Source organism: Puntigrus tetrazona, chromosome 23, assembly GCF_018831695.1.
Source record: "Puntigrus tetrazona isolate hp1 chromosome 23, ASM1883169v1, whole genome shotgun sequence".
In the NCBI taxonomy this organism is placed as follows: Eukaryota; Metazoa; Chordata; class Actinopteri; order Cypriniformes; family Cyprinidae; genus Puntigrus; species Puntigrus tetrazona.
Window position 1 is genome coordinate 14,749,816 of NC_056721.1, and position 22,123 is coordinate 14,771,938.

Sequence of the window (22,123 nt, forward strand, 5' to 3'; positions counted from 1 at the left end):
TGTGTGTGTATGTGTGTGCGTATAATTTTTACCCATTATTTCTTAAATTCTAAGTTATCAGCTGCATTTTCTACCCCTCTTTTAGCCTGGTGTTTATTGTTCCTCTCTTCTAAATAATCAATTAAGGCAAGTGGAGGGCTCTGCCAATGGATGCAAAATGATTGATTGAGCTATTGGACACACAAGCTCATGTATAGATGATTGTCTAAGGTGAAAGGTTAAGAACATCGTAGCTGTGAGGTCAAGCTCCTCAATGATTTTCATTTCCTTCTAAGGACTTAAAAAATCACAATTTATTTCCTCTTACTCCACTATTAATCTCCCTTTGTTCAGCTTTTTGCTCTGGAAGTCGTCTTATATTTACCTAATTGCTGTGTCGGACAAACCACATAGCCAGGAGGAATGAAAACATTGTGTATTTAGTGCCAAAAAATTTGACTTTTCATTTGAATTTGACTCTGAATTTGAATTTCCAGTTTTATTGCACGTAACCTGAGGCAGCGTTCGGTTCACGCTTCAGTCTCTGAATTTGAATAAGTTAGTTTAAAGACACGTCCTGGTGAGAATGGTGGGTTGACCCTGCTGAGCTTTAGGTGTGCCACCTGGCTCTATACTGACAGCATCATCTGCTCTTTTCTGTTGGAAGCAGTCGGAGGAGGAAGAGATGGAGCTGGTGGTGAGTTTCACAGAATGCCTTTGGAAGGCTGATAAGCTTTTTAAAATCACACTTCTTTAACCAACAGAGCCACACTTAGCTTAGAGAAATGACTCCATTGCTTGAGATGAAGATCAACTAAACCCAACATGAACTGGATGAACTTATGAGTGTTGTGCGGGTGTCTGGTCTGCATTGTGTGTGACTCACTCTGCATGTTCGGAGCCTTTTTAAGGAAGTTTAAAAGACCCACAGTATGTCCAGAAATGTATGTGTATGTGTTTGGGCTAAAGGAAGGATTGTTGTGGGTGTATTCGAAGAAAGGAAAATGATGAATCCTTAAAATCCCCCAAAGATGCATCATCAGTAATTATTTAATATTCCCCTAAGATTTCACCAATAAACCTGGTATTAGTTTTAATATTGAAGCAACATAAAAGCCTGGATCAATCAAAGCAAATTGTTAAGAAACACAATCCACATAAAACATGTTATTGCAGTCAACATATTTGAGCATTGCCCAAATTTTTATTCTCTAGTGTTTCTTGTTTTTTGGCCTGGGCTGTGATTGCTTTACTTGTGATGATGTCGGTAAAATGATGTCGAGTCCAAAATGATGTCATCAGTTGAGGAGAATGCCAAACGCTGTCAGAGAATATTTTCACTAGCAAGAGGAAACTAACGTGAATGCATTTTACAAAACTGAAACAAATCCAGGGTTAAATTAGTACCACTATTCTGTAACATTTGCATTACACTACTATTTGTTTTATAAAATACCTAAATGAAACTTTTCTATTGATATTTAAAAAAAAGACTGTACATAATGTCCAAACTCAATTTAGATTGAATACTTTCATCTCTCTCAGCTAATGTAAAAATAAGCAAAATTGCACTGAATGGAAAACGCATTTATATTTATACAAAATGTATATTTTTGTGTGTATGTGTGTGTGTGTATATATGTGTGTGTGTGTGTGTGTGTGTGTGTGTGTGTGTGTGCACTGCATGTACACACGTTTGGCTTGGGGTGACTATGTAATTTCACTGCATGCTGGATGCTTTTTGGAGAACACATTTTCGGATTCAGTAAATAAACTTAGATGTCTTTAATATCAATAGCAGTTGTTTCTCCTAAACTGCATTGGCATTAAATGCTTATTTAAGATGTTTTTAAGTTTACTGCCTCTGATTTTGCTCCTGAGAAAAAGACAAAATTTATCTCGCATGTCTCCAGAGTTTCAGAAGAGACCACAGCGGTGTCTCAAACTGGGCTCAGATTAAAATTTGAATTTAAATATTTCTCAAATTTGACCACATTTTTCTCATAATTACATAGCTCTTACCCGGTGTCAATAATTGTTCATTTTTTTTTATTTTTTCAAATGTATTTTAGTAGAGACATCGTTGACAAACTTGAGTTTAAACTGGCATGTCCCTCCAGAGTCCCGCAGCTTTGAATTTTTCACATGGAAACTGTTTAAACAGGATAAAGTTAGTGATCAGAAGATTTTTTAGACTCTGGGAATAATATCATAATAATTTTTTTTTGATGTATGAATGTGTTTGATTTCTCTATATCCACATGCTTCAGATTAATACATATTCATTATCAAAAATTAGCAGCGATGTTGTATAAACAGTTGTGCTACGCAAGTCATTCTGTAGTGCCTTCTATTTTTTATTCTATTTTCTTATATTATGAAGGGGCTTCTGAATTAAAGCTGTTTAACCGATAGCAACCTGCAAAACAATTTGATTTCTAACTATAATGAATCTGCAGCGCCACTTATTGGTACAAAATTGTATTGCTACATAATTTCCACCAAAATCACACTATTCTGTTGACGGTGCTTCACATGGTTGATTAGTGTGTGCATGTAGTTCTGTGACAGAATCCCATTAAGTTTGTGTTTTTGGCTCTTTATACAGAACACCCAGAGGATAAGCAGTTCCCAGTCGACCCAGCCTTTGGCCACACCGGTGGTCTCTGTCACCACCCCAAGTCTGCCACCACAAGGCCTGGTCTACTCAGGCATGCCCACTGCCTACAACTCTGGTGAATATAAAAAGTCATCCTTTGCTTTGTAATGTATGCCTTCATTCATGGTTTGATTTAATTTCATTCTTCTCTGAGTGGCTTAATAAACAAGAGTAAGACCCTACAATTAATGACATCACCCAGCTCCGAGCTCAGTGCATAACAAAAATACTTGAAACGCTCGACTGTGTAAGTGCAGAGGTGTTTTAGTGACTCATAAACTCTGCTGTTGATTGTTGTTGTGTTGTTTTGCTCTAGAATACTCCCTGAGCAGTGCTGAGCTCTCCTCTCTGCAAGGCTTTGGCTCTCCAGGGCTCTCTATAGGCTCAATGTCGGCATGGCAACAGCATCAACTGGGCCAGGCAGCTCTCAGCTCGCTGGTGTGAGTAACATAGATGTGTGCAGTCTCACACACACACACACACACACACATGCACACACAAACACAGGTTTGCAGAACACTAACTAATGTGCACTGGCATGAGGTCATATGCATTCTTATTTGCCATATGTTTTCATTAGATTTTTTTTCCTGGAAGTATTTTTAATGTCATAATTTTAGAGACAAACCCTGCCTGGTCTCATGGCATTAATGTACCCGTGTGCACTTTTTAGCGAGCCACGAAATACGTACCAATAAGTATATCAGTGCAGTTTCCAAAAGAAATGACCACTAGAGGCAATAAACCTTGACACATTTTAATCCTTTTCACACAAATTTCATTTAATAATGACTTCAAAACAAAAAAATATGTTGGGAAATTTGAAAACATTAGCATCACACATGTCCAGGTTTATATCTATGGGTTTTCAAAGATGGTAGGTTTGTTCGATAGCTCACGTAATATGGTGTTGCACTTTGGAATGGAATGGAAAGTCCCATGTTAAAAGGTTCAGCAAAACATTTCAAGTCTGCGTAAAAAGCACTTGAAATGGCATGGTTGCCTCAACAAATGGCTTTTAATATAAGTTTTGCATTTATATTTAGGGTTGGATTTGATGTATGGCATATTTCCAACATGATAGAGCATTAACTTTCAGCAACAGCCCCCAGATATTTGAATTTTGAACCGTCACAATACATAAAGGAAGCAACGTAATATAAATGTGCCAGCATCACGTATTGAACCTGTGTTTTAGCGCCACTCAGTGGACATTTCTCTTTAAAACTGCGGAGAAACGTGCAGTAAAGTACATAAAACGGTGTTGCACCAAAAATGCACAGGGGTACATATTTTTTATGAGACCAGGTTGGACAAACCAGTGGTATAAAATTTGGCTGCTATTAATAAGTGTGCTTTGCCACTTAATAATAGCTTATGTCACTGTGCTTCTAGTAAATGTATCTTGTTTTAAAGATATTCAGTGAGAAACTATTTTTTTGCAGCACGGAAGCCCAGATTTTTTTTTTGAAAACCTGAATTTTTATTTTATATTCAGTGTTTAAAAATATTTTTTTAATGTTTAAAAGTGTCCTAAATATATATCATGATAGTATTTATATAGATATAAATACCAAAAAATTAAATCTATGACAAGAACATAAAAATATTATTAGTAAATTGCATCTGTCCTAAAACGTTTTTTTTCTACATGCATATGATTTAAATGTATTTTTTAGATAGATAGTGGTATAAAGGCATATGCATTTATATAAGTATACGTCTGTGTAGTTCCTCTGTAATAGAAGAGTGCATGACTCACAGACAGAGAAAACAGACTAAAAAACTGAAATGTTATGTTTTCAGAGCCTGTGAATGAAAGCTTTTATTTAAACGCAGTGGTTGTGCCATCAAAACATTACTGAACTGTTTTCGTCACATTCTGCCAGGCATGCTCTAATTAGATACCACCCTCTAAAATGATTCAGGTGCTGTTATTGCTGCAAGCGCCATTGAGTAAACAGATGGAGGGTGGGATATTATTACTGGGCTATCTGGGTCTCTGTGTTAGCATCACATGGTAGCTGCTGAGTCCACAGACATAGTTTTATGCCGTCATTTTTCATTTTGTAATTTCCTCTCTTTGTTCAGAGGTGGCGGTCACTTACCTCAGGGCTCAAATCTCTCCATCAACACCAGCCAGAATGTCAACATTAAATCCGAGCCCATCTCTCCTCCACGCGAGCGCATCACCCCGTCCGGCTTCCCGCCCCAGCAGCAGCAGCAGCCTCCCTCCGGCCGTCCCGACATGGGCCGCTCGCCCGTGGACAGCCTCAGCTCCTCCTGCTCCTCCTATGATGGAAGCGACCGAGAGGATCACCGGCCCGATTTCCACTCCCCGCTCGGCCTGGGTCGGCCCCCAGCCGCCGGGGCCGAAGAGAGGGAGAGCCCCACGGTCAAGCGCATGCGCATGGACACCTGGGTGACATAAAGCTGTCCCGAGCCTGACAGCCAGTCAGTCACAAGCAGGGCTGGGCAGGGGGAAAGGGAGAGAGGAGCGACAGCAGGGAGGGTCATTATTGTTATTATTCTATTGTTATAATTTAACGTCATTTCACTTTTTTGTAAGTAGGTAGATGGGGAAAGAAATCGAAAATGTCCTGACATATCGAAATTCAGCAGATGAGTGGAGAGAGAGAGAGAGAACCTCAAGTCAAGCAGTCAGAATGAACGGTGTACTCAAACAAACAGGTGTTATCAGGTACTTGATGCAAATTTCATTGCGTGAGAGTCCAATGTATGAAGAAAACATTTTCGATTGTTGTCGTCACTGGTGCAGTTTGACACTCGTAGCTGTTTTTGCTGTTGATTTTGCAAACAATCAAAGAAAGTTTAGGGGCGGCTTTCTGTCCGAAGGCTTCTGCCTGCTGGGCTCATGTATTAAACAATCTATATCTGCACTCGCCCTTTTATGAAGTATGTCACTTATTAATTTATTTAAAGGTATTCGATGATAGATTTGGATCGGTTTTAAGGCTTGTATCTAAAATGAGATCACATTTCACCTCAGTTAAGACATTAAGCAAAGAAATGAAAAATGTCTCTAAATTAATATCAATATCAATTTTCAGTCCCTTCTTAACAGCAGTTTTAACAAATGGGAAAAGAACAGGTAGCCCAGTCGATTTAGAGACGATAGCAAGTCATTGTACATTCATGCAGCTCCAACAACTCAATGGTAACGCAAGCCAAAGCCTCTATGTAATTTTGTCGTACTGTAGGTTGGGAATTTTCAGCATTTCTCTCTCGATGTTTGTTTTATATTAGTTCTGTCATAGTGTGCGTTGTTACAAACATTGGAAAACGATTAACATGCAAAGCAGATCTTGAAACGATATCTAAAGCCATGAACACTTGCTGTTCTGTTTGTAAATTAAAGATTTGAGCCAAACCTTTTTTTTTTCTTTTGTTTTGTACATAGCAACTTTAATATATATCACTTTTGGTGTAAGTACGTATGTATTGTACCTTCACCAGATTCAAGAAAAAAGTATATTTTTGTGGATTACTGCCAAGTTTACAAGGCGAGATCCTTATTAAGTAGAGTATTCACTGGTTAATATTTACTATTTTGTTAACTATACTGTACTTTCTTCAAATCTGACTATTATTGGTAATATTCGAAGTGTTTTTTTTTTCTCCAAGAAGATAGTTTTTGGGTCGTTTACCCTTTAATGGTGGTGAATGTCTGTCCATAAGAAATTGTAACGACAGAGCTGTATGATTCAAGCTCAGCTGTCTTTATTTCGTTTTGTAAAACGATACTCGTCATGCTAAGAAAAAAAATATATATATGGTTGCATTTCTTACAACTGTTTTGTGAGGGATTAGCCTGCAGCTGCTGAATACACTGCCTACTTTAACCCATCACGGCTTAGATGCACTATTCATTGAGATCCAGTTCAAGACACATTTCTCTTTACAAACATTCCCCAAAGTTTGTAGAAAAAAAAAGCTCATGTTGCTAAATTCATTTCAACCAAATCCCTCATATATTGTAAATACCATGACTTTAGGTAACCCTGATACACACATGCATACTATGTACAGAACACCTTTCCTGTTATTTTGAGAATTGGCTCATCTGCAGATTTCCTAATGTAAAGAAGACACCTTAAGGAGGCATCGGTCGCAATGTTCTGTATTGCTGGACGAGAGAGGGCGCTGTAGCTCTCTCCGCCGTCGCGTTTCGCTCTCTGTGTGCATATCTCTTCACGTGTGGCTGTTTGTTTGTGCGGCACGAACGTCCGGTAGAAGTGGCCTCCGGCTTGCATCACACCTCACTGCCCCTCGGGTGGCAAAGCGTCAGGGGATTCAGCAGCTAAAGATGGAAATACTAGACAATGCAAACTGACTTGGACATGATCTCTCTAATGGATTGCACAAAAAGTTTGTATGTTCAAGCTTGCCGTCGGATGCTTTCCTCTTTAGATTTGTTATGTATTCGGTCGGTGTGCGCATACCTTCCTGCCCTCTCGAGCACCGCAGCAACTGGCAATAAGCTGATATTAATCTATGCAGTCCCCAACCCACACATAGCCAGGAACACAAAGCATTCACATTTAAAAGTGGAGTTTTAAAGGGATAGCTCACCCAGATATGACGATTCGGTTATTGGCTCGCCCTAAAGTTGTTCCAAACCTGCATGACTTTCTTTCTTCTGCTGAACGTGAGACGGTTCGAAGAAGGTCACCATACTGTTTGTTTTAAAAATCAATAGGGCCCATCAGCTGTGACCCACATCCTTCAAAAGTTTAACAGAAGAAAGAAATCCCAACCGGTTTAGAATAACTTGAGAGTGAGTAAATGATGTTTTTTTTTCATTTGAGGGGTGAACCATTCTTTTACGAATATTATTAAAAATAAATTTTGAGAAAGAAAATCATGCATATTATATTATCACATGTCCATTAATTACACAATGTTGCCTAGTTCATGAATAAAGTGCTCTTTATAGAGCAGGTGAGAAAATGACTGTTAACCCTTTGTCCTTAAGTGCTTGCATATTAAAAAATACAGTTCACCAAAAAATGAAAATTCTGTCATTATTTACTCGGCGGTTCCAAAGTTGCATTTCATTTTTGGAACACGAGATGTTTTTACAATTCTAGCTGCAATTACCGTTGATATTCACTAAATGCAACATTCGTCCCAACCGGTTTTCGAACGAGATGACAGAATTCTCATTTTTTTTTCCCATGGTTACGTACAAAGGCACGCTGACTAAAAATGAAATCCACAAGAGCCATGCAAACTCTGCTTTAGGTATAGCTTTAGATTTATCCTCAGACGTGTACAAGCTTTGTTGTCTCAGCTGAACCGAAACGCCCATTAGAAAGTTTTACCATGTCTGTCGAATCATTTGAAGTTGATCACAATCAAAGCTTTTCAGGGTAGACAAGCAATAATGCCAGCCCGGTGTTACGAAAGCACCACGGCCTAAAACACATGCAGGATTTTCAAACTGCAATGAATGCACACACAAACACTCAACATTAGTGCTTGATTAGGAATCAGGGAGTTTCTCTGCTACATGCACAATTAGAGCCTTATTCCAAAGAGTTGCTGGTGTTCGGAATCAAATATGATATCACTCATCGCATTTTGACTTCATCGAAACAAAATCACCCTCACGTCAGGGGTTCTTATAAACGCACGTGAGATATACATAAGAGATCTGAAGAGAGGAGGCTGTTCCTTTGGCGCGGAGTGCTGTGTCACAAACTGTTGAATGTGAAAGGAAGGGATAAAGAGGAAACAACAATTGTTTGTTGCGTACTTTCTTCACTTTGCTGTGCAAGAGTACACTGCTTTGCTTTATGGCTTTTTCTAAATCAGAATTATGTATTTGGTAATTGTTTGTAGTTACTAGTTCACTTCAAGAAGCTGTTTGCGGTTTGGACCCTCAAACCGTTTGGCGGCACAAGCTNAAAGACAACAAAAAAAAAAAGAGTAAAACATGAGAGAGAACTTTAAGTTAATCTGCATTATATTTCCCTTGAATGTGTTGTTTTATCTTCATTATACAATAAATATTCTAGTGAACTTTTTATTGAATGACTAAGATATTATGCTAGAGATTGTTGTACAAATTTGTATTCTGCATTCACTAAAGTAAAGATATTGGCTTTTATTGTGTAACATAGGTTCTCTCGCTTATTCTGTGCAAACTGAAGTGAACAGTTCTCTGAATTTGAGTAGACTTTGTCCACATGTGAAGTCCCAAACATTAGAATCTGTCCGCTTTATTAAAAACCTCATTGTACCCTCAAATACTCACTCTATGTGCCTTCATACTGCATCTCTGAGAAACACACAATCGCTGCAAACGGAACTGCAGAATACAGATGGAAGTGTCATATATCACCCGTGATCTAGTATAGGAGTTGTATTAAACATATAGTTCAGAATATGGACATTCAATAACAGTTATTTGAAATTCATTTCAGTCATGGAATAGTTACAACCACTTGCAGAAGCGCTGACCAATAAAAATTCCCAAGTTAAAGATGAGCAAAGAAATTAAGCAAACAAGCATAAACAAAAACATTGTGCATATTTTTTGTCTTAGCAAGTTTTAAGGTTTATGCCGTTTAAATGAACATCGAAAATATCAAAATATGTAATATCTTGACCTTTATGCATGCATATACAAACATATCCAGTAAAAACCATGGCAATACATTTGTTTTCCTCCTACATAAAAACACCACAGTTTGCAGACAAAAATCTTCAAATAATACTAAATACAAATATCATTCTAACAAAATCGTTATACTGCATGTTTTTTTCATGAAAATAATGAATATTAAAGAATATATAAAAAAAATCACTATAACTGACTGACAGAAAAAAAAAGAAAAGAAAAGCTCCAGCTCATTGATCCCACAGACATTTATTATAAAGATCGACCAGCAGGTGGCACTGAGTTTCCGTGCAAGCCGCTGGTGCGTTATCTGCAGCGTGCAAGCGTTCCGGTTTAATCCCAAAAAAAACGCTGGAACGAGAGAGTTACTTTAAAATACGCTGTATTTTAAACCGAAACCACAACCGACCATACCACACAATGCATGGCTGTCACTGACATTTCAAAGAATTTAAAAAGTATGCAGTAAACACAAAGCGTTTAACGCTGCACTGCATTCGAACTCCGAAACTCCAGTAACTGATTGAGAACTAGTCACCACCCCGCCCTTCTACAGAGACAAACCGGTCCAAGCAGAAAACTCTCCACAGACACATCACAGCGGCCGCTTACAGGTGAATGGGAAAGTTTGCTGCTGTTGTCGGACATGTCTTCTAGAAGAATACACGTCCAGTAATTTATCTGGAAAAAGGTAAGCGTCTCAACTCTTGTTGTCGAATTGTAATGATCTAATGGTTACTTGGTTCATGCAAAAATATGATACATCAGTCGCAGATAAATATATATGTAAATATACAGCTACAATTTACAGATGTATCGATCTACTGGTGATTATCAGAAGTAATAGCGTTGTTACGCTTTATTTTGTTATAAGTTTGTATGTAGGTTAATATGACTAACTTTGTTAAAGGGAATTGACCTAATCCTTTGAGCTGCCGAACATTATACCAACGAAAATGCGAAAACCTGTCCAACACACCTGCTTAAATAATGTACACACCACACCTCTTGAATAGTTTAATTTGTAGTAGCATTTTTGGTGTGTGTGTGCGTGTGTGTGCGTGTGTGTGTGTGCGTGCGCGCGCTTCAAAACTTGTGTATCAGTTTTACTGACTAAACACAAATGACTCCTTGCTGAAACATACTTTAATAAGAATGTTAACTTTATTTGAGTGCATTAGCGCTAATTACTCGAGCACATTTTTGACGTGATGCTTGAGTAAAGTCTCCGTCACAACAATAAACTTCCAAACGTCGTTTTGATAAAGTCCGTGTTTGATAATGTAGACACGGAAAGCACAGCCATAGTGGTCTGCGTTGTCACGTGATAGCCAGATTGATTCTGTCATGCTTATATTTATATAACAAATGAACATAAAGACCTTTCAGCTCAGTGAAGAGAAAAAAAAGGTTATGCAGCAGTTTCTCTAGAAACTTCACAGTTCCACAGAAGATAGGGCCTCGTGGTCTGTTGATGTGACAATGTAATCAGCACATTTTCTTCATACTTTGCAGTAGCAGGCTGTTTTACTACACACACACACTCACTCACTCACACACACACACACACTCACACACACACTCACTCAAAGTATAGACGCTTGACATTATCTGTGTTTTGGCAATTTCCTGTTTAAAGCATCACGTACAACAGGGATGACCAGTCTTGTTTCTGGAGGGTCATTAAACCCGCCGAATTCAGCTACAAATCCCATATAAACACACCTGAACCAGCTATTCAAGGTCTTCAGGTTTACTACAACTTACTCGACTGCAGGACACTGGCCCTCCAGGGGCGAGATAGATTAGCCTATTAGCCCACAGCATATGGTTGAATGCTCAGGAATCAGAAAATAGAGACCTCTTTCAAGTCTAACACCATGCAGTCATTTACAAAAAAAAAGTAGTACCTATTAGCTAATGAAATTTTATACAATGATGTCTCTCCAAACTATTATGCTAATTTTATATTTATGCTTTGCATAATATTTCCACACTATTTATGGTTTCCAGACACTCTGGGGACATAAAAGTACAAACCATGCAATCTTGGTATGTAAGAGAAAAACTAAATAAATGTATTTAAATATGAACGAAACTGGTAAAAACGGTATTTGAAATATATTTAAAGCTAGTTTAATGATTTACAATGTTTATTTATTTAACAAAAAAGGGACAGTTTACATAAATCAGCATTCAATGTAAATGTACCCGAATGATCCCAAAGGCTAGTTTTCATTGGTAGTAGTTATTATTATAATAGTTATTATTAGGCCTGGAGCTGGGAAAAAAAAAAAAAGTTACAAAATAGGAAAAAAGCAACAACAAAAAAATTCTACAACAAATTAGCAACAATTTATACAAACTGAAATAAACAAAAAATAAAATAGAAAAAAGGTGATGATACTTAAAATGATACTTAAATGATATACGCTCTTTAATTAATTGAGGTATTGAATTCCAATGATCTAATATTCTGAATGAAAACAATGTTTTTCAATGTGGAATTCATGCAATCAACTTTAGCTGCACCTCTACTCTGTTTTCAATAGATTTAAATGTAATAAAATAACCAGAGGAGGAGGCATTAAACAATGCATCATCTTATAAACTAAACAAACATAGAGAGATTTTCCCAGCCAATCAGGTTATACGTATTTAAAATATGACAGTGGTGAAAACTGTTGTTTTTTTTATTTAATATTTTAGGTGATTGCATGTACAATAATTCAAGTGGTTTTAGAACTTTAGCATGTGTATTAGGTCAACTTGTCAGACAATAAGTGATACAAATTTCCTTTGAAGCTTCAATTGAGAGTGTTTCTGATAAACCGAAAATTATAGAATTTTAGAATTTTACCTTTTTACATGCCTTTTTTTAAAATACAAAAAATAAGACCAAATGAACCCTTAAGTATTTATATTCCTAAACAGCCTCTAATCTCTCTCCCAAAAAATATCATGTTTTATCTTAAAACTATATCCTTTAGAAAATAACATGAGCTGTTTTTTGCCATGTTCAATTTCAGATAATGCTTGTTGATCCAGGTTATGATTTTTTCCAGAAATGTCAACTTATTTGCAGCCTATTCTGCATTTTTACCATGAGCGAAAATTATTTTATTGTCAACATACATTATGATATTACATTGTTGACACACCATGGGTAAATCATAATATAATAATACACATGCTAAAAAAGATTGATACCAATATGAACCCTTGTGGAACACCAGTTAAAAGGCACAATTTTTACTACCCGAGAACAGAAAGTGAGATAAGTGTCAAAAGGTTTTGTTGTTTAGTTTTTTGTTTTTGTAAAAAGCACGATACTTAACCTTATGGGTTCTTGAATACAAAGAAAACTGCATTTATTTCACATAGAAATCTTTTATAACGTTATAAATGTCTTTAATGTCAGTACTGATCAATTTAATGTCTTATACATATATATATATACATGTATACATCTCTCTCTCTCTCTATATATATATAACTAATGGCCCATCGTTTGTATGACAGCTTTTTCATTTTAGTTGAAGTGCATTTTCATCTGCAGTCACGATGGAGCAAAAGAAGAAAATCTGGCCCAATCTCCGTGACAGAGGCAGGTTTAATCTGAAGATCGGAAAGAAGGGTCTGGGGAAGAAGAAAAAGACCCCTCTGAAATACAGGAGGAGTATGTCAGTACCAGACCTCAGGATTAATCCCAGTGCCATGATGGATTTGCAGGATGATTCCAGGACGCCAGGTCAAGAGACCATCTTCTTTGGAAACGTGGAAGGTTCATGTGACCTGGATGAAACGGGAAGCGAAACCTCCAGCATTGCCTTATCTGAGCGGTTAAGTGTCGCTGACTTGCCATACTCCTGTAGCCCCGCGCCGTCAGAGAGATCAGCTCCTGTTGACTTTCCAGTTTTATTAGAAACCGACAAGCGGCAAAGAGCCACGACGTGGTACATAGATGATTTAGATGCAGTGACCGGACCTGTGTATCCACCTACAGAAAGACAGGTGGCACCTGAAAGAAAATCGCCTGGTCAGAGACTAAAAGACCCCACAGACAGACTGGCTGCGGCCCTCGGTAGAGTCGGAGCGGGAAGACAGACGCCTCCTTCACGAGGTTCAGACGAAATGTCTACACTGACCACCACGGAGTCGGTCAGCAGTATTCCACCTGAGGAGAAATGTCCTGCCGAGTACCAGCCATCCTCTCCGCTGGAAATGTTCATTGCAGGGTCAGCTGAGGACATGGCAAGTCTCGCAAAGCGTTTTTCAAATACGCAATTTAATAAATATTTTTTTTTATAAATAAACAAATACATATCATTCATGTTTTCGGTATTTAACATCGAAAAGAAATGCTTTACGGTTGACAAACTTCGATGTCTTTCTCAGGACATTCCCAATGAAACCAGTGACTTTGATGCACTCGCAGAACAAGAACAAAATGTGAGTAAAGAACAAAAAAAACCCATCATAATAATAATAATTATCATCAAGCATTGACAGTCTTTTGCTCTTTACTTGTCAGTTTCCAGCAGGATTAAATGACAGTCAGAGTGCTTCAGGGCTGCAGAAGGTCCAGTACCTCCTAGCCATCAACCTAAAGGAAGGAAAAAACCTGGTAGTCAGAGACCGCTCAGGTACTGATTTCTGACTAATACAGATATTTAAACTAGGATGGTGCTGGGTGGTGTGGTTTACCCCAGGCATTGACTTTATTTGCATAATTAAAGACTATATTCCTATAATTAAGAAGGAATGATTAATGCTACATCATAACATACATCTTCATAACATAATCATAACATACATCTTAAACAGCTCAAAAATCCTGATTCGAAAAGCACTGAAACTGTAAAAGCCACCCCCTGATGTTGTGACCGCTTTGGCATCAGATGGAATGATTCATGCATTGAAAGACTTGTCTTGATCTTACATTAATTTCTACTTCTTCCTATTCAACTGGCTCCTGAGATGAAAAGTCTTTTCAGATGCAGCTTGATTGTTCTACAGAAAGTTTCTGATGGTCTATCTAGTCTTGAAAGCGTGTTCAGGTTGCATCGCCCATATCTTTTGATTAGCTTTTCCTTTTTTGTTTCGTCTTCCTAAATACCTTGATACATGAGTTCTTGATACATGTCCTTGTTGTCTTGTTGAACTTGTTTTAGTGTAGACTATCCAAGGTTTAGTATGTGGCATTGAATCTTATTATTTCTTACGGGTCAGCCTGGGTCTGGAAGATTTAATAACATCTCTGCCTTGGTTGTCTTTCTTCATTTCCTTTCTGAGATACTTTACTCACTTTTATGCATTCACTTTACTTCACAATACTCTTTTATGCAAAGTGATTTACATATAAGGAATGCTTCAACATATATGATTCATTTTAGGGCTAAAGTGCCATGAAAGTTTGTCACAATGCAAATTTCCAGAATTGCTCAAACTTTTAAATGGTACTATATAATCTGATTTAGTTTTGATAGTTTTTGAAATGATTGAAAATGAACATGGTGCTACCATAGAAAAACAAGTTGTCATCATTTTTATCTTTTTCTTTTTTTTTTTTTTTTGGATGATAAATACTGAACTTGCTGAAATCATATTCTTCTGTCCATAGTAGGCTGGGGATCTTACATATCTACATTTTTTTATGTAAAGTATATCAGATGAAATTATCATTATTCTAATGATTTTCAATGTTCAGTTAGAAACTAATGATAATTATAAGCACACCTCTAAGCATGCTTACGCAGAGAATATACTGGTAGAACAACAACGCTACACATAAAAAACGTTTAAGAGTGTCACAATATGTATTAAGAAATCCTCATATGTCCCGTGCATTTTATGTGTAGGACAGAGTATAGAATCTTTTCTATGCGCCCTTGATAAATAAAGCCCCATGAATCTTGTAAATTCTAAATTCTTGATATTGTGAAGATTGTAGATTCTTCAGGTCATAGTCAAATAATTTCTGAGCGCACTAATTGTTTATGATTGCCATCCTGTTTTCATTGCCGTAAAATTTGTTCAGTAGAAGAACAAAAAACGAATTAAAATTTAAAATAAAAATAAAATAAAAAATAAAGTACAATTAGCTGCTGGGTAATATTGTTATGTAATGCATTATATTATTAAAAGGCAAATTAACAGAAAAAGCAGAGGACTGAACTTTTTAGGGAAGTTACTTCAGTTCAGCCCGTCTAGTCATTCCAAATCTGCAGAATGCAGTAGGACCAGAAAGTCTGTCAAGTCTGTCTTGCTTCTTGCTTCATGCTTCATGTTACATTTAAGAAAACAAAAGAGCTATTTCTGGAACTACTGTTTGGATTAAGCAGTCAACATCAGCGGCCTTTCATTCAAATGTTGTACCTTGATTGCAGTTTTATCATACGAGGGCCGGGAAACAAATGAGCTGGCCTCGTTTTTTTTCCTACTACAGAGCCAATGCAAATAGAGTCATGTTGAGGTGTTGTTACCTAGAGGCTGTACACAGTCCCTGGTGTCATAATGCAAAATGTGTCTGTTTTATCTCTTAACTATTTGTTTATGCGAAAGAGCGATAGATACAAAAGAAACAGCGAGAGAGAGAGAGAAAAAAGTGATTTAGCCTTAGGTTTACTGAAATCCTACAAGCAAATGATTGTACCGAATTTGCATTTGATACCCAGAACGGTTCTTCAGACGTAATGCCAGTGTATCTGGCAGGCCTGACCAAGCTGATTGGGCAGCTCGTTCTCATGTTCAAAGTCACAGGTGTGTGCCCAGAGGCTATTAATTACCATCTCTACCTCATTATTTTTCATAATTAGAATATATTCCAGTGATATTCCTCTCTGCCAACTGAATCTAATGAAATGGTCATGCACACTATAGACTTGGTGAGGTTAGTGGTGATACAAGCACGCCAGATATCCTGCCTGTGCGGGATCCAGACATGCGCTTCTTTAAAGTCTTCAACGGATTGAAGGCCTCACAATTACCTAAACGACTGTCCCATATATTTCATGTTCTTTCAAAAGTTTACTTTTCTTCTTAATGTACTCTGTGCTAGCGTTATCTTGGAGGTATACTGTCACCTGCTGGAGAAACTATAAAACATCATTTTTTTTTTATAAATAATTAAATGCATTATATATTGTTTTGAATAGACACCTACATCCTTCTGAATAAGTCAGTGATATTAATAATAATTATAATATAATGTGTTTATTATAGGAATGTCAAGTTCTTGTGAATCACACTCTGCAGTTGCGTTTTTTTTGTAGGAAGCAACCGCCTATATACACTTTCTCAGTTTGGTGGAGAAACTGAATGCCAGTGACTAACAAACCTAAAGAATTTAATCGTTTTTTCTTTTATTTACTTTGTATTTCATAATTTCTTTGTTGGTGTAAAATATTATTGAAGCTGTTAGGGGTTTGTTGCTGCATTTTGGTATTGACTTGGAAAAATACTGTTTCAGGATATATTCTGCGTGACAAATATGTAAATTGTAGTCCTTACAGAGATTTAAAGAGCTATGTTCTCAGCTGGTTGTATTTTTATTATTTTGTTCAAAGAAAATGAAGAGCTTTAATAATTTATTGGACCCTGAGATAACTGCAAAAATCCAAATGGAATAATAGTAATAATAAGTATGCTAATTAAATTATTGTTTTAAATGACATATTACAGACATATCACTTCTTGTTTTAACTATTCTTGTTTGAAACGCTGCATTTTAAATTCTCATGCTACTTCCCCTTTAAGAAGAATCAGTCCGTTGTATTGTTAAGTTGATTTAGATAAAAGTGCCTACTGCATGAAAAAAAGAAAAAAAGAAATTGCGACCTCGTGTGGTGGTCTTAGAGAATAACCTCATGTCTATAATAAGTTTGATTCAGGACTTTACTGCAGGCTTCTTAAAAATAAAAGGAAGCAGGTTTTATTGCAGAACTTCTAGGTCATATTTGTCCTGTTTGGAAACATTTAATGGACACAAAAACCTTTGGTTTTGAAAAGTTTCTATTTGTAAAAATATTTTTAAAGNTTTTTTTTTTTTTTTTTTTCATTTAACGCTTTATCAACGAGATTCAGACATTATCTGAAAAAAACCCCCAAACAAAACTCTCCGTCGGTCCGCAGCCATCTTCATTATTAGTTGAGTCCTCACTTGGTCTGACATGACAGCGTGACGCCGATGATGCGGTCCACCCCTCGTGCCTTTTTCCAGCACCTATATTTGCCTAACAATTAACGGCCGGCTCGCTCCCCGACTGACACTACATCGGAAAAGCAGCCGGCGAGTCCCCTCCCTCCCTTCTTCGCCCGTCCTCCATTTTCCTTCTGTTAATTTCCGCCGTCACCGTTTTCAGTCACGCCGGAGCTCTTCCCCTGGCTGCTTGAGCCCCTTTCCTCCTGTCAAGCTGCCTGGAGGTTTCCTTGTCAGCGGCTGGCAGGGAGGAGCTGCCTCCTGGAGATGTTCATTTGGAGAGGCGAGCTGACAGGCCTGACAGCCCGTCCCCACAGGGCTTTTGTCATGTGATTCCAGGCTCCCCGCAGGTTCTCTCAAGCACTCCTTTATCNTTTTTTTTTTTTTTTTTTTTTTTTTCTTACCAGCCAATCTGCATACCACAGCATAGACAAAGACGGACCGCTCTCCCTCCCCTCTCGCAGACAGACTTTCTTAACAGGCTTTGGAGATTAACACTGCTTGCTCCCAGTTTCTGGGGTTTTAATGCACCGGCATTAAATGAACTGATTCACGCTGGCTATAATTTTTTACTCTTTCACAATCGGCCAGCTCCCATCACTCTGAAAGAGACAAAACGTCCGCCTCTCCGCGCTAAGAACGCTCGCCTAAATAATGAGTCTTCTGGATTATTCAGTGTCTGGTTGACTGTATCGGAGTTCTTGTACAGTTGTGATATGAACCAGTTTCCACCAGGGTTCGTCATTAAATAAATACAGCAATAAAGCTTCGTGGTGTTAGTCATTGCTAACTACAGAAATGCGTTTAAAATTATTAGCAAATGTTATGCAGCAAATATGATTAACATAGCTGTTTGTTTTTAACAGGTACAAGTGACCCGTTTGTCAAATTCAAATTAGATGGCAAGAACATCTACAAAAGCAAAGTTGTGAACAAGAACCTGAATCCCATTTGGAATGAATCGTTCTCCTTTTCCGTCAGAGACCTCGATCAGGTTCTTCATCTTAAGGTTTGCGCAGTGTTTGCAATATTACGTAATTTAAACAATTGTTGAATTACAAACTTCCTTATATCTTTTATTAGTTCTAATGTAAACTTGACGAAGCCTGAAAACAATCTCAGAGTTGAAGGAGAGTTTGCTGGAAGATTGTCATTCACCAGAAAAAAAGGAGAGATGATGTTCTAGAGACAATGCGGGGATTATCCGTTATCACTTTTACAGCTGCATTCAAATCATATCACTTTATCAGTGATTTCATAAAGAGTGTTATATCATTAGATTCCTCATCAGTTATCAGTACTCTTTTTGGGACAAATATTTATTTAGCATATGTAAACAAAACCGATTGACTGTTATCTAAAACTTTTAATTCTATAAATTCATTATTTGCTGCTTCTTAATAGTTAATACGGTAGCTGTTAATATTAGTTATTGGGCAATAATGTGTGCTAATACATGGCTAATATTCTAGTAATGTGCATGCTGATGAGCAGCTAGTTAAGAGACCCTAAAACAAAGCATTACCAAATAATCTCTATTTGTGCATGTTTAACATATTTATTTTACATGTTATAAAAATGTAACACCTATTTAAATTTGCTTCTGTGCATTGATTGTCATCATCTCACGTGTATGACTGTCGCAGGTATATGATCGAGACCTCCGATCCAATGACTTCATGGGTTCAAGCAGCATTCCTCTCTGTAAACTGGAGTTGGACAGGTGAGGAAAACATTCCATAACTTGACCGATACCGTCCAGTAATTACCTCAAAGAATTTGTTATCTGCAGAATAATCCCCATGACGCTACCTTTGGAGGACCCTAACAGTGCAGAGACAGATATGGGAGCGATCGTTCTAGAGGCATGCCTGTCCGTCCGAGAGGAACCTGCCAAACGAAATGTACGGCACCTACAGAAATGCTTCTTTTAGCAGTTAAGTCACACATTTTTTTTTTTCTTGCATAATTTTCATTTGTCATCATTCATTTTTCAGAAGTGGCTACTGAGAAGAAAGGGAAGCTTTAATAAGGTATGTCATTTCATATAGCAGCCATATACATTTTGTTTAAGTGTTCCATCAGACGACAAGAATGAAAACGTTACCAGAACGAAATAGACAGAATACACACTACTTTATTACAAATATCACAGCTTTATAACACATCTGTCCACTGGAGGGCAGTAGATCCTCACCATCTTCCCCCACAGACACTTGGCCGATGTTATGCACAACATTTATGCAAGTCTCTCTCATTTACTTTCACTTAGTTCAAAATTCCAAAACTTCAACAGAGCGAGAAACTTTTGTTTTGCGGCTGCGACTGTCTGATGCACTGAACCAATCCGCGATTTCCAAAGAAAACGCATCAGTGTGATTTAAACAAAGCGCAAGTCTGTCTTGCATTTTGTGCAGGTCAGCTCTAAGATGAGGGTTTATTTACCTCACAGCGGTTGGCAAATAGCTTTTATTGTTCAAGGCCGTTCAAAGTTTGCAATTTAAGATTTCTCTGAAATCTCTGCCACATTCTACTGTAGAGCGGGGTGTGGAGAATTTGCTTTTAGCACACTGTATTTATGAGCAGCATTGAATTTGATATGTCACACCGAAGCTGTAAAGAACAAAAGTCCGTGTGTTATATAATTTATAGCCCATTTGACAATGCGTAATATTAATGAGAAAGAGTTTTACAAGTTTAGAAAGTTTTCTCTTGTTAGTTTGTAAACAAAGTCTCGTCTTAAAAAGGTGAACGTTTTATAGAAATAAATGTCACTCCAAAATTTAAATAAAATAAATTATTTAACGGATAAATAAAGAGACAGACAGACAAACAGAAAGAAGTAATTTTGTGTAAGCACAGTAAAGGCTATTTATTGATATAGATAAAAATGTAGTAATAAAAACATTTTATTTATTTATTTATTTTTTGCTTTATTCAAATTTTTATTTTAGTGGAAACATACAGAGGTTTTCAGTAGTTACAGACTCTGCATGTTTATATAGTGTTCCTTTGACTATTCTCACATTTTTTTATGCATATTTAAATTGTAAAATGCACTTTACATTTCAGTTGTAAATATGTTGTCAAATATGCTAAAATTGTTTACAATTCAAATTATGCTCATTTAAAAAAGAACACGTTTGAAAGTTTACAATGCATCCCACAATTTAAACATATATTTTAAAATGCGATTCATTAGAGTAACAAAATACACTTTCTAAATTATGTCATGATTGTCACACAAAATGCCCCCAACATTACAGCAAATGAGTTGCGAGATTGACTCAAACGGACACCTGCTAGATTCATGATCAGGTATAGATCAGTATGTGTTTTGTTGCTGTTTCCACCACAGTGTGTCCTCCGCCGAAACAACTGAGATCTAGTTCTATTTGACACCTATCAGGAGAGGAAGAACATGTCTCTCAATTCTTACCTCTCCTCCTCTATCACACTTCCTTCTTCACAGCCGTGCCACACTGTCTTTGAGATGGAAACGGGCAGCAGTATTGGCGCATAGCATGTGGTTCTTCTTCCTGACAGCGTCTGGAGTGTGTGTGTGTATGTGAGTGTGTGCAGTCTTTGAGGCACTATGCCAGTGTAAGATGCTGAGGATATGTGCGATGGCTCATTCCCAGGCATGGTGAGCTATAACCCAGATGTTGGGATGTAATATCACAGCTGTGAACGGACAGCACTGAAGCTCTAGCCAAATGGGTACGGCTTTGGGCTTGTCCCCTTGTCCCCATGCTGCTTCACCATATGGAGGCAATCCCCCAGCTCTTTTAGCACCAGGAATAGCCTCTCTTTAGGGGCCATTTACTCTTAAGCGGAATTGTTTTATTGGCCACGCCGATCACAAATTTGTCCAAAATAAACACTTGGGAAGACTTGGCTTGGATGGATATTATATTTCTCTCTGCGCTCCCTCTATAACTACCCCCCTCATCCCTCTCTCTCACTTTAAAGAGGCTTGTTTATGGAGATGTGGCCATTACATTAAATGTTAATGCTGGTTTGTCTGCTGTGCCGTGTACGGGTGTGTGTGTGTGTGTGTGTGTGTGTGTGTGTGTGTGTGTGTGTGTGATTTCTAATGGAGCAAAGGCTCAGTCACACTCTCCGAGCAGCCAGGTGGGAAAACAGCTCTCTGGTCTGTGATTACTGGCAGAACAGACCAGCCTCTTCCTGATGCTGTGTTTTTTGAAAGTGCAGGGCTATCAACCCACAAGTCATCTCTGTACTGTGTACTTATCCATCTGCAGTCTTGTTGATGGACCTGTTTTTTTTTTTTTTTTTTGAGTTGCCGGGATCACCTGCGCATTTCACCAAGCTGTTCTGAGCTTTTATTTTGCAATATATTTTATTTCAAATATGTTTAATATGTCACATTTATGCAGACATTTTATTTTTACAGTAATAGGAAAAATGTTTTTTGTCCCTTTTTATTACCAAATTTTAACACTGACTTTTTTTTTTTAATAGAAATAATTATTTTATTCAGAAAGGACACATTAAATTGATCAAAAGTGACAGTAAAATAAAAGCTGTTCTTTTAACAATTTATCAAATAATTCTGAAAAAAAGTCAACAACAAATAAACCGAGCAGCACAATTGTGTGTGTGTGTGTGTGTGTGT

The 22,123-nt window shown here is 37.4% G+C and overlaps 3 protein-coding genes across 8 annotated transcripts in view; 2 read left to right on the forward strand and 1 right to left on the reverse strand.

The window, feature by feature from the left end:
* LOC122328907 (myocyte-specific enhancer factor 2D-like) overlaps positions 1-8,402 on the forward strand; it is a 32,308-nt gene extending 23,906 nt beyond the window's left edge. Inside the window, exons 7-9 of the mRNA XM_043224989.1 lie at positions 2,588-2,714; positions 2,955-3,078; positions 4,730-8,402. Coding sequence (XP_043080924.1) covers positions 2,588-2,714; positions 2,955-3,078; positions 4,730-5,069 — 591 coding nt within the window. The 3' untranslated portion in view covers positions 5,070-8,402. The remainder of the gene's footprint in view (positions 1-2,587; positions 2,715-2,954; positions 3,079-4,729) is intronic.
* Positions 1-22,123, reverse strand: part of LOC122328902 (sushi, von Willebrand factor type A, EGF and pentraxin domain-containing protein 1-like) — a 502,117-nt gene that overhangs the window by 64,025 nt on the left and 415,969 nt on the right. The gene's annotated exons all lie outside the window — the stretch shown is intronic.
* LOC122328909 (multiple C2 and transmembrane domain-containing protein 1-like) lies at positions 9,575-20,511 on the forward strand. The gene is made up of 8 exons (XM_043224991.1): positions 9,575-9,975; positions 12,807-13,538; positions 13,683-13,736; positions 13,819-13,930; positions 18,351-18,493; positions 19,131-19,207; positions 19,277-19,388; positions 19,482-20,511. Exons 2-8 carry the CDS (start codon positions 12,849-12,851, stop codon positions 19,533-19,535), a joined length of 1,242 nt encoding a protein of 413 aa, XP_043080926.1. The 5' UTR covers positions 9,575-9,975; positions 12,807-12,848; the 3' UTR covers positions 19,536-20,511.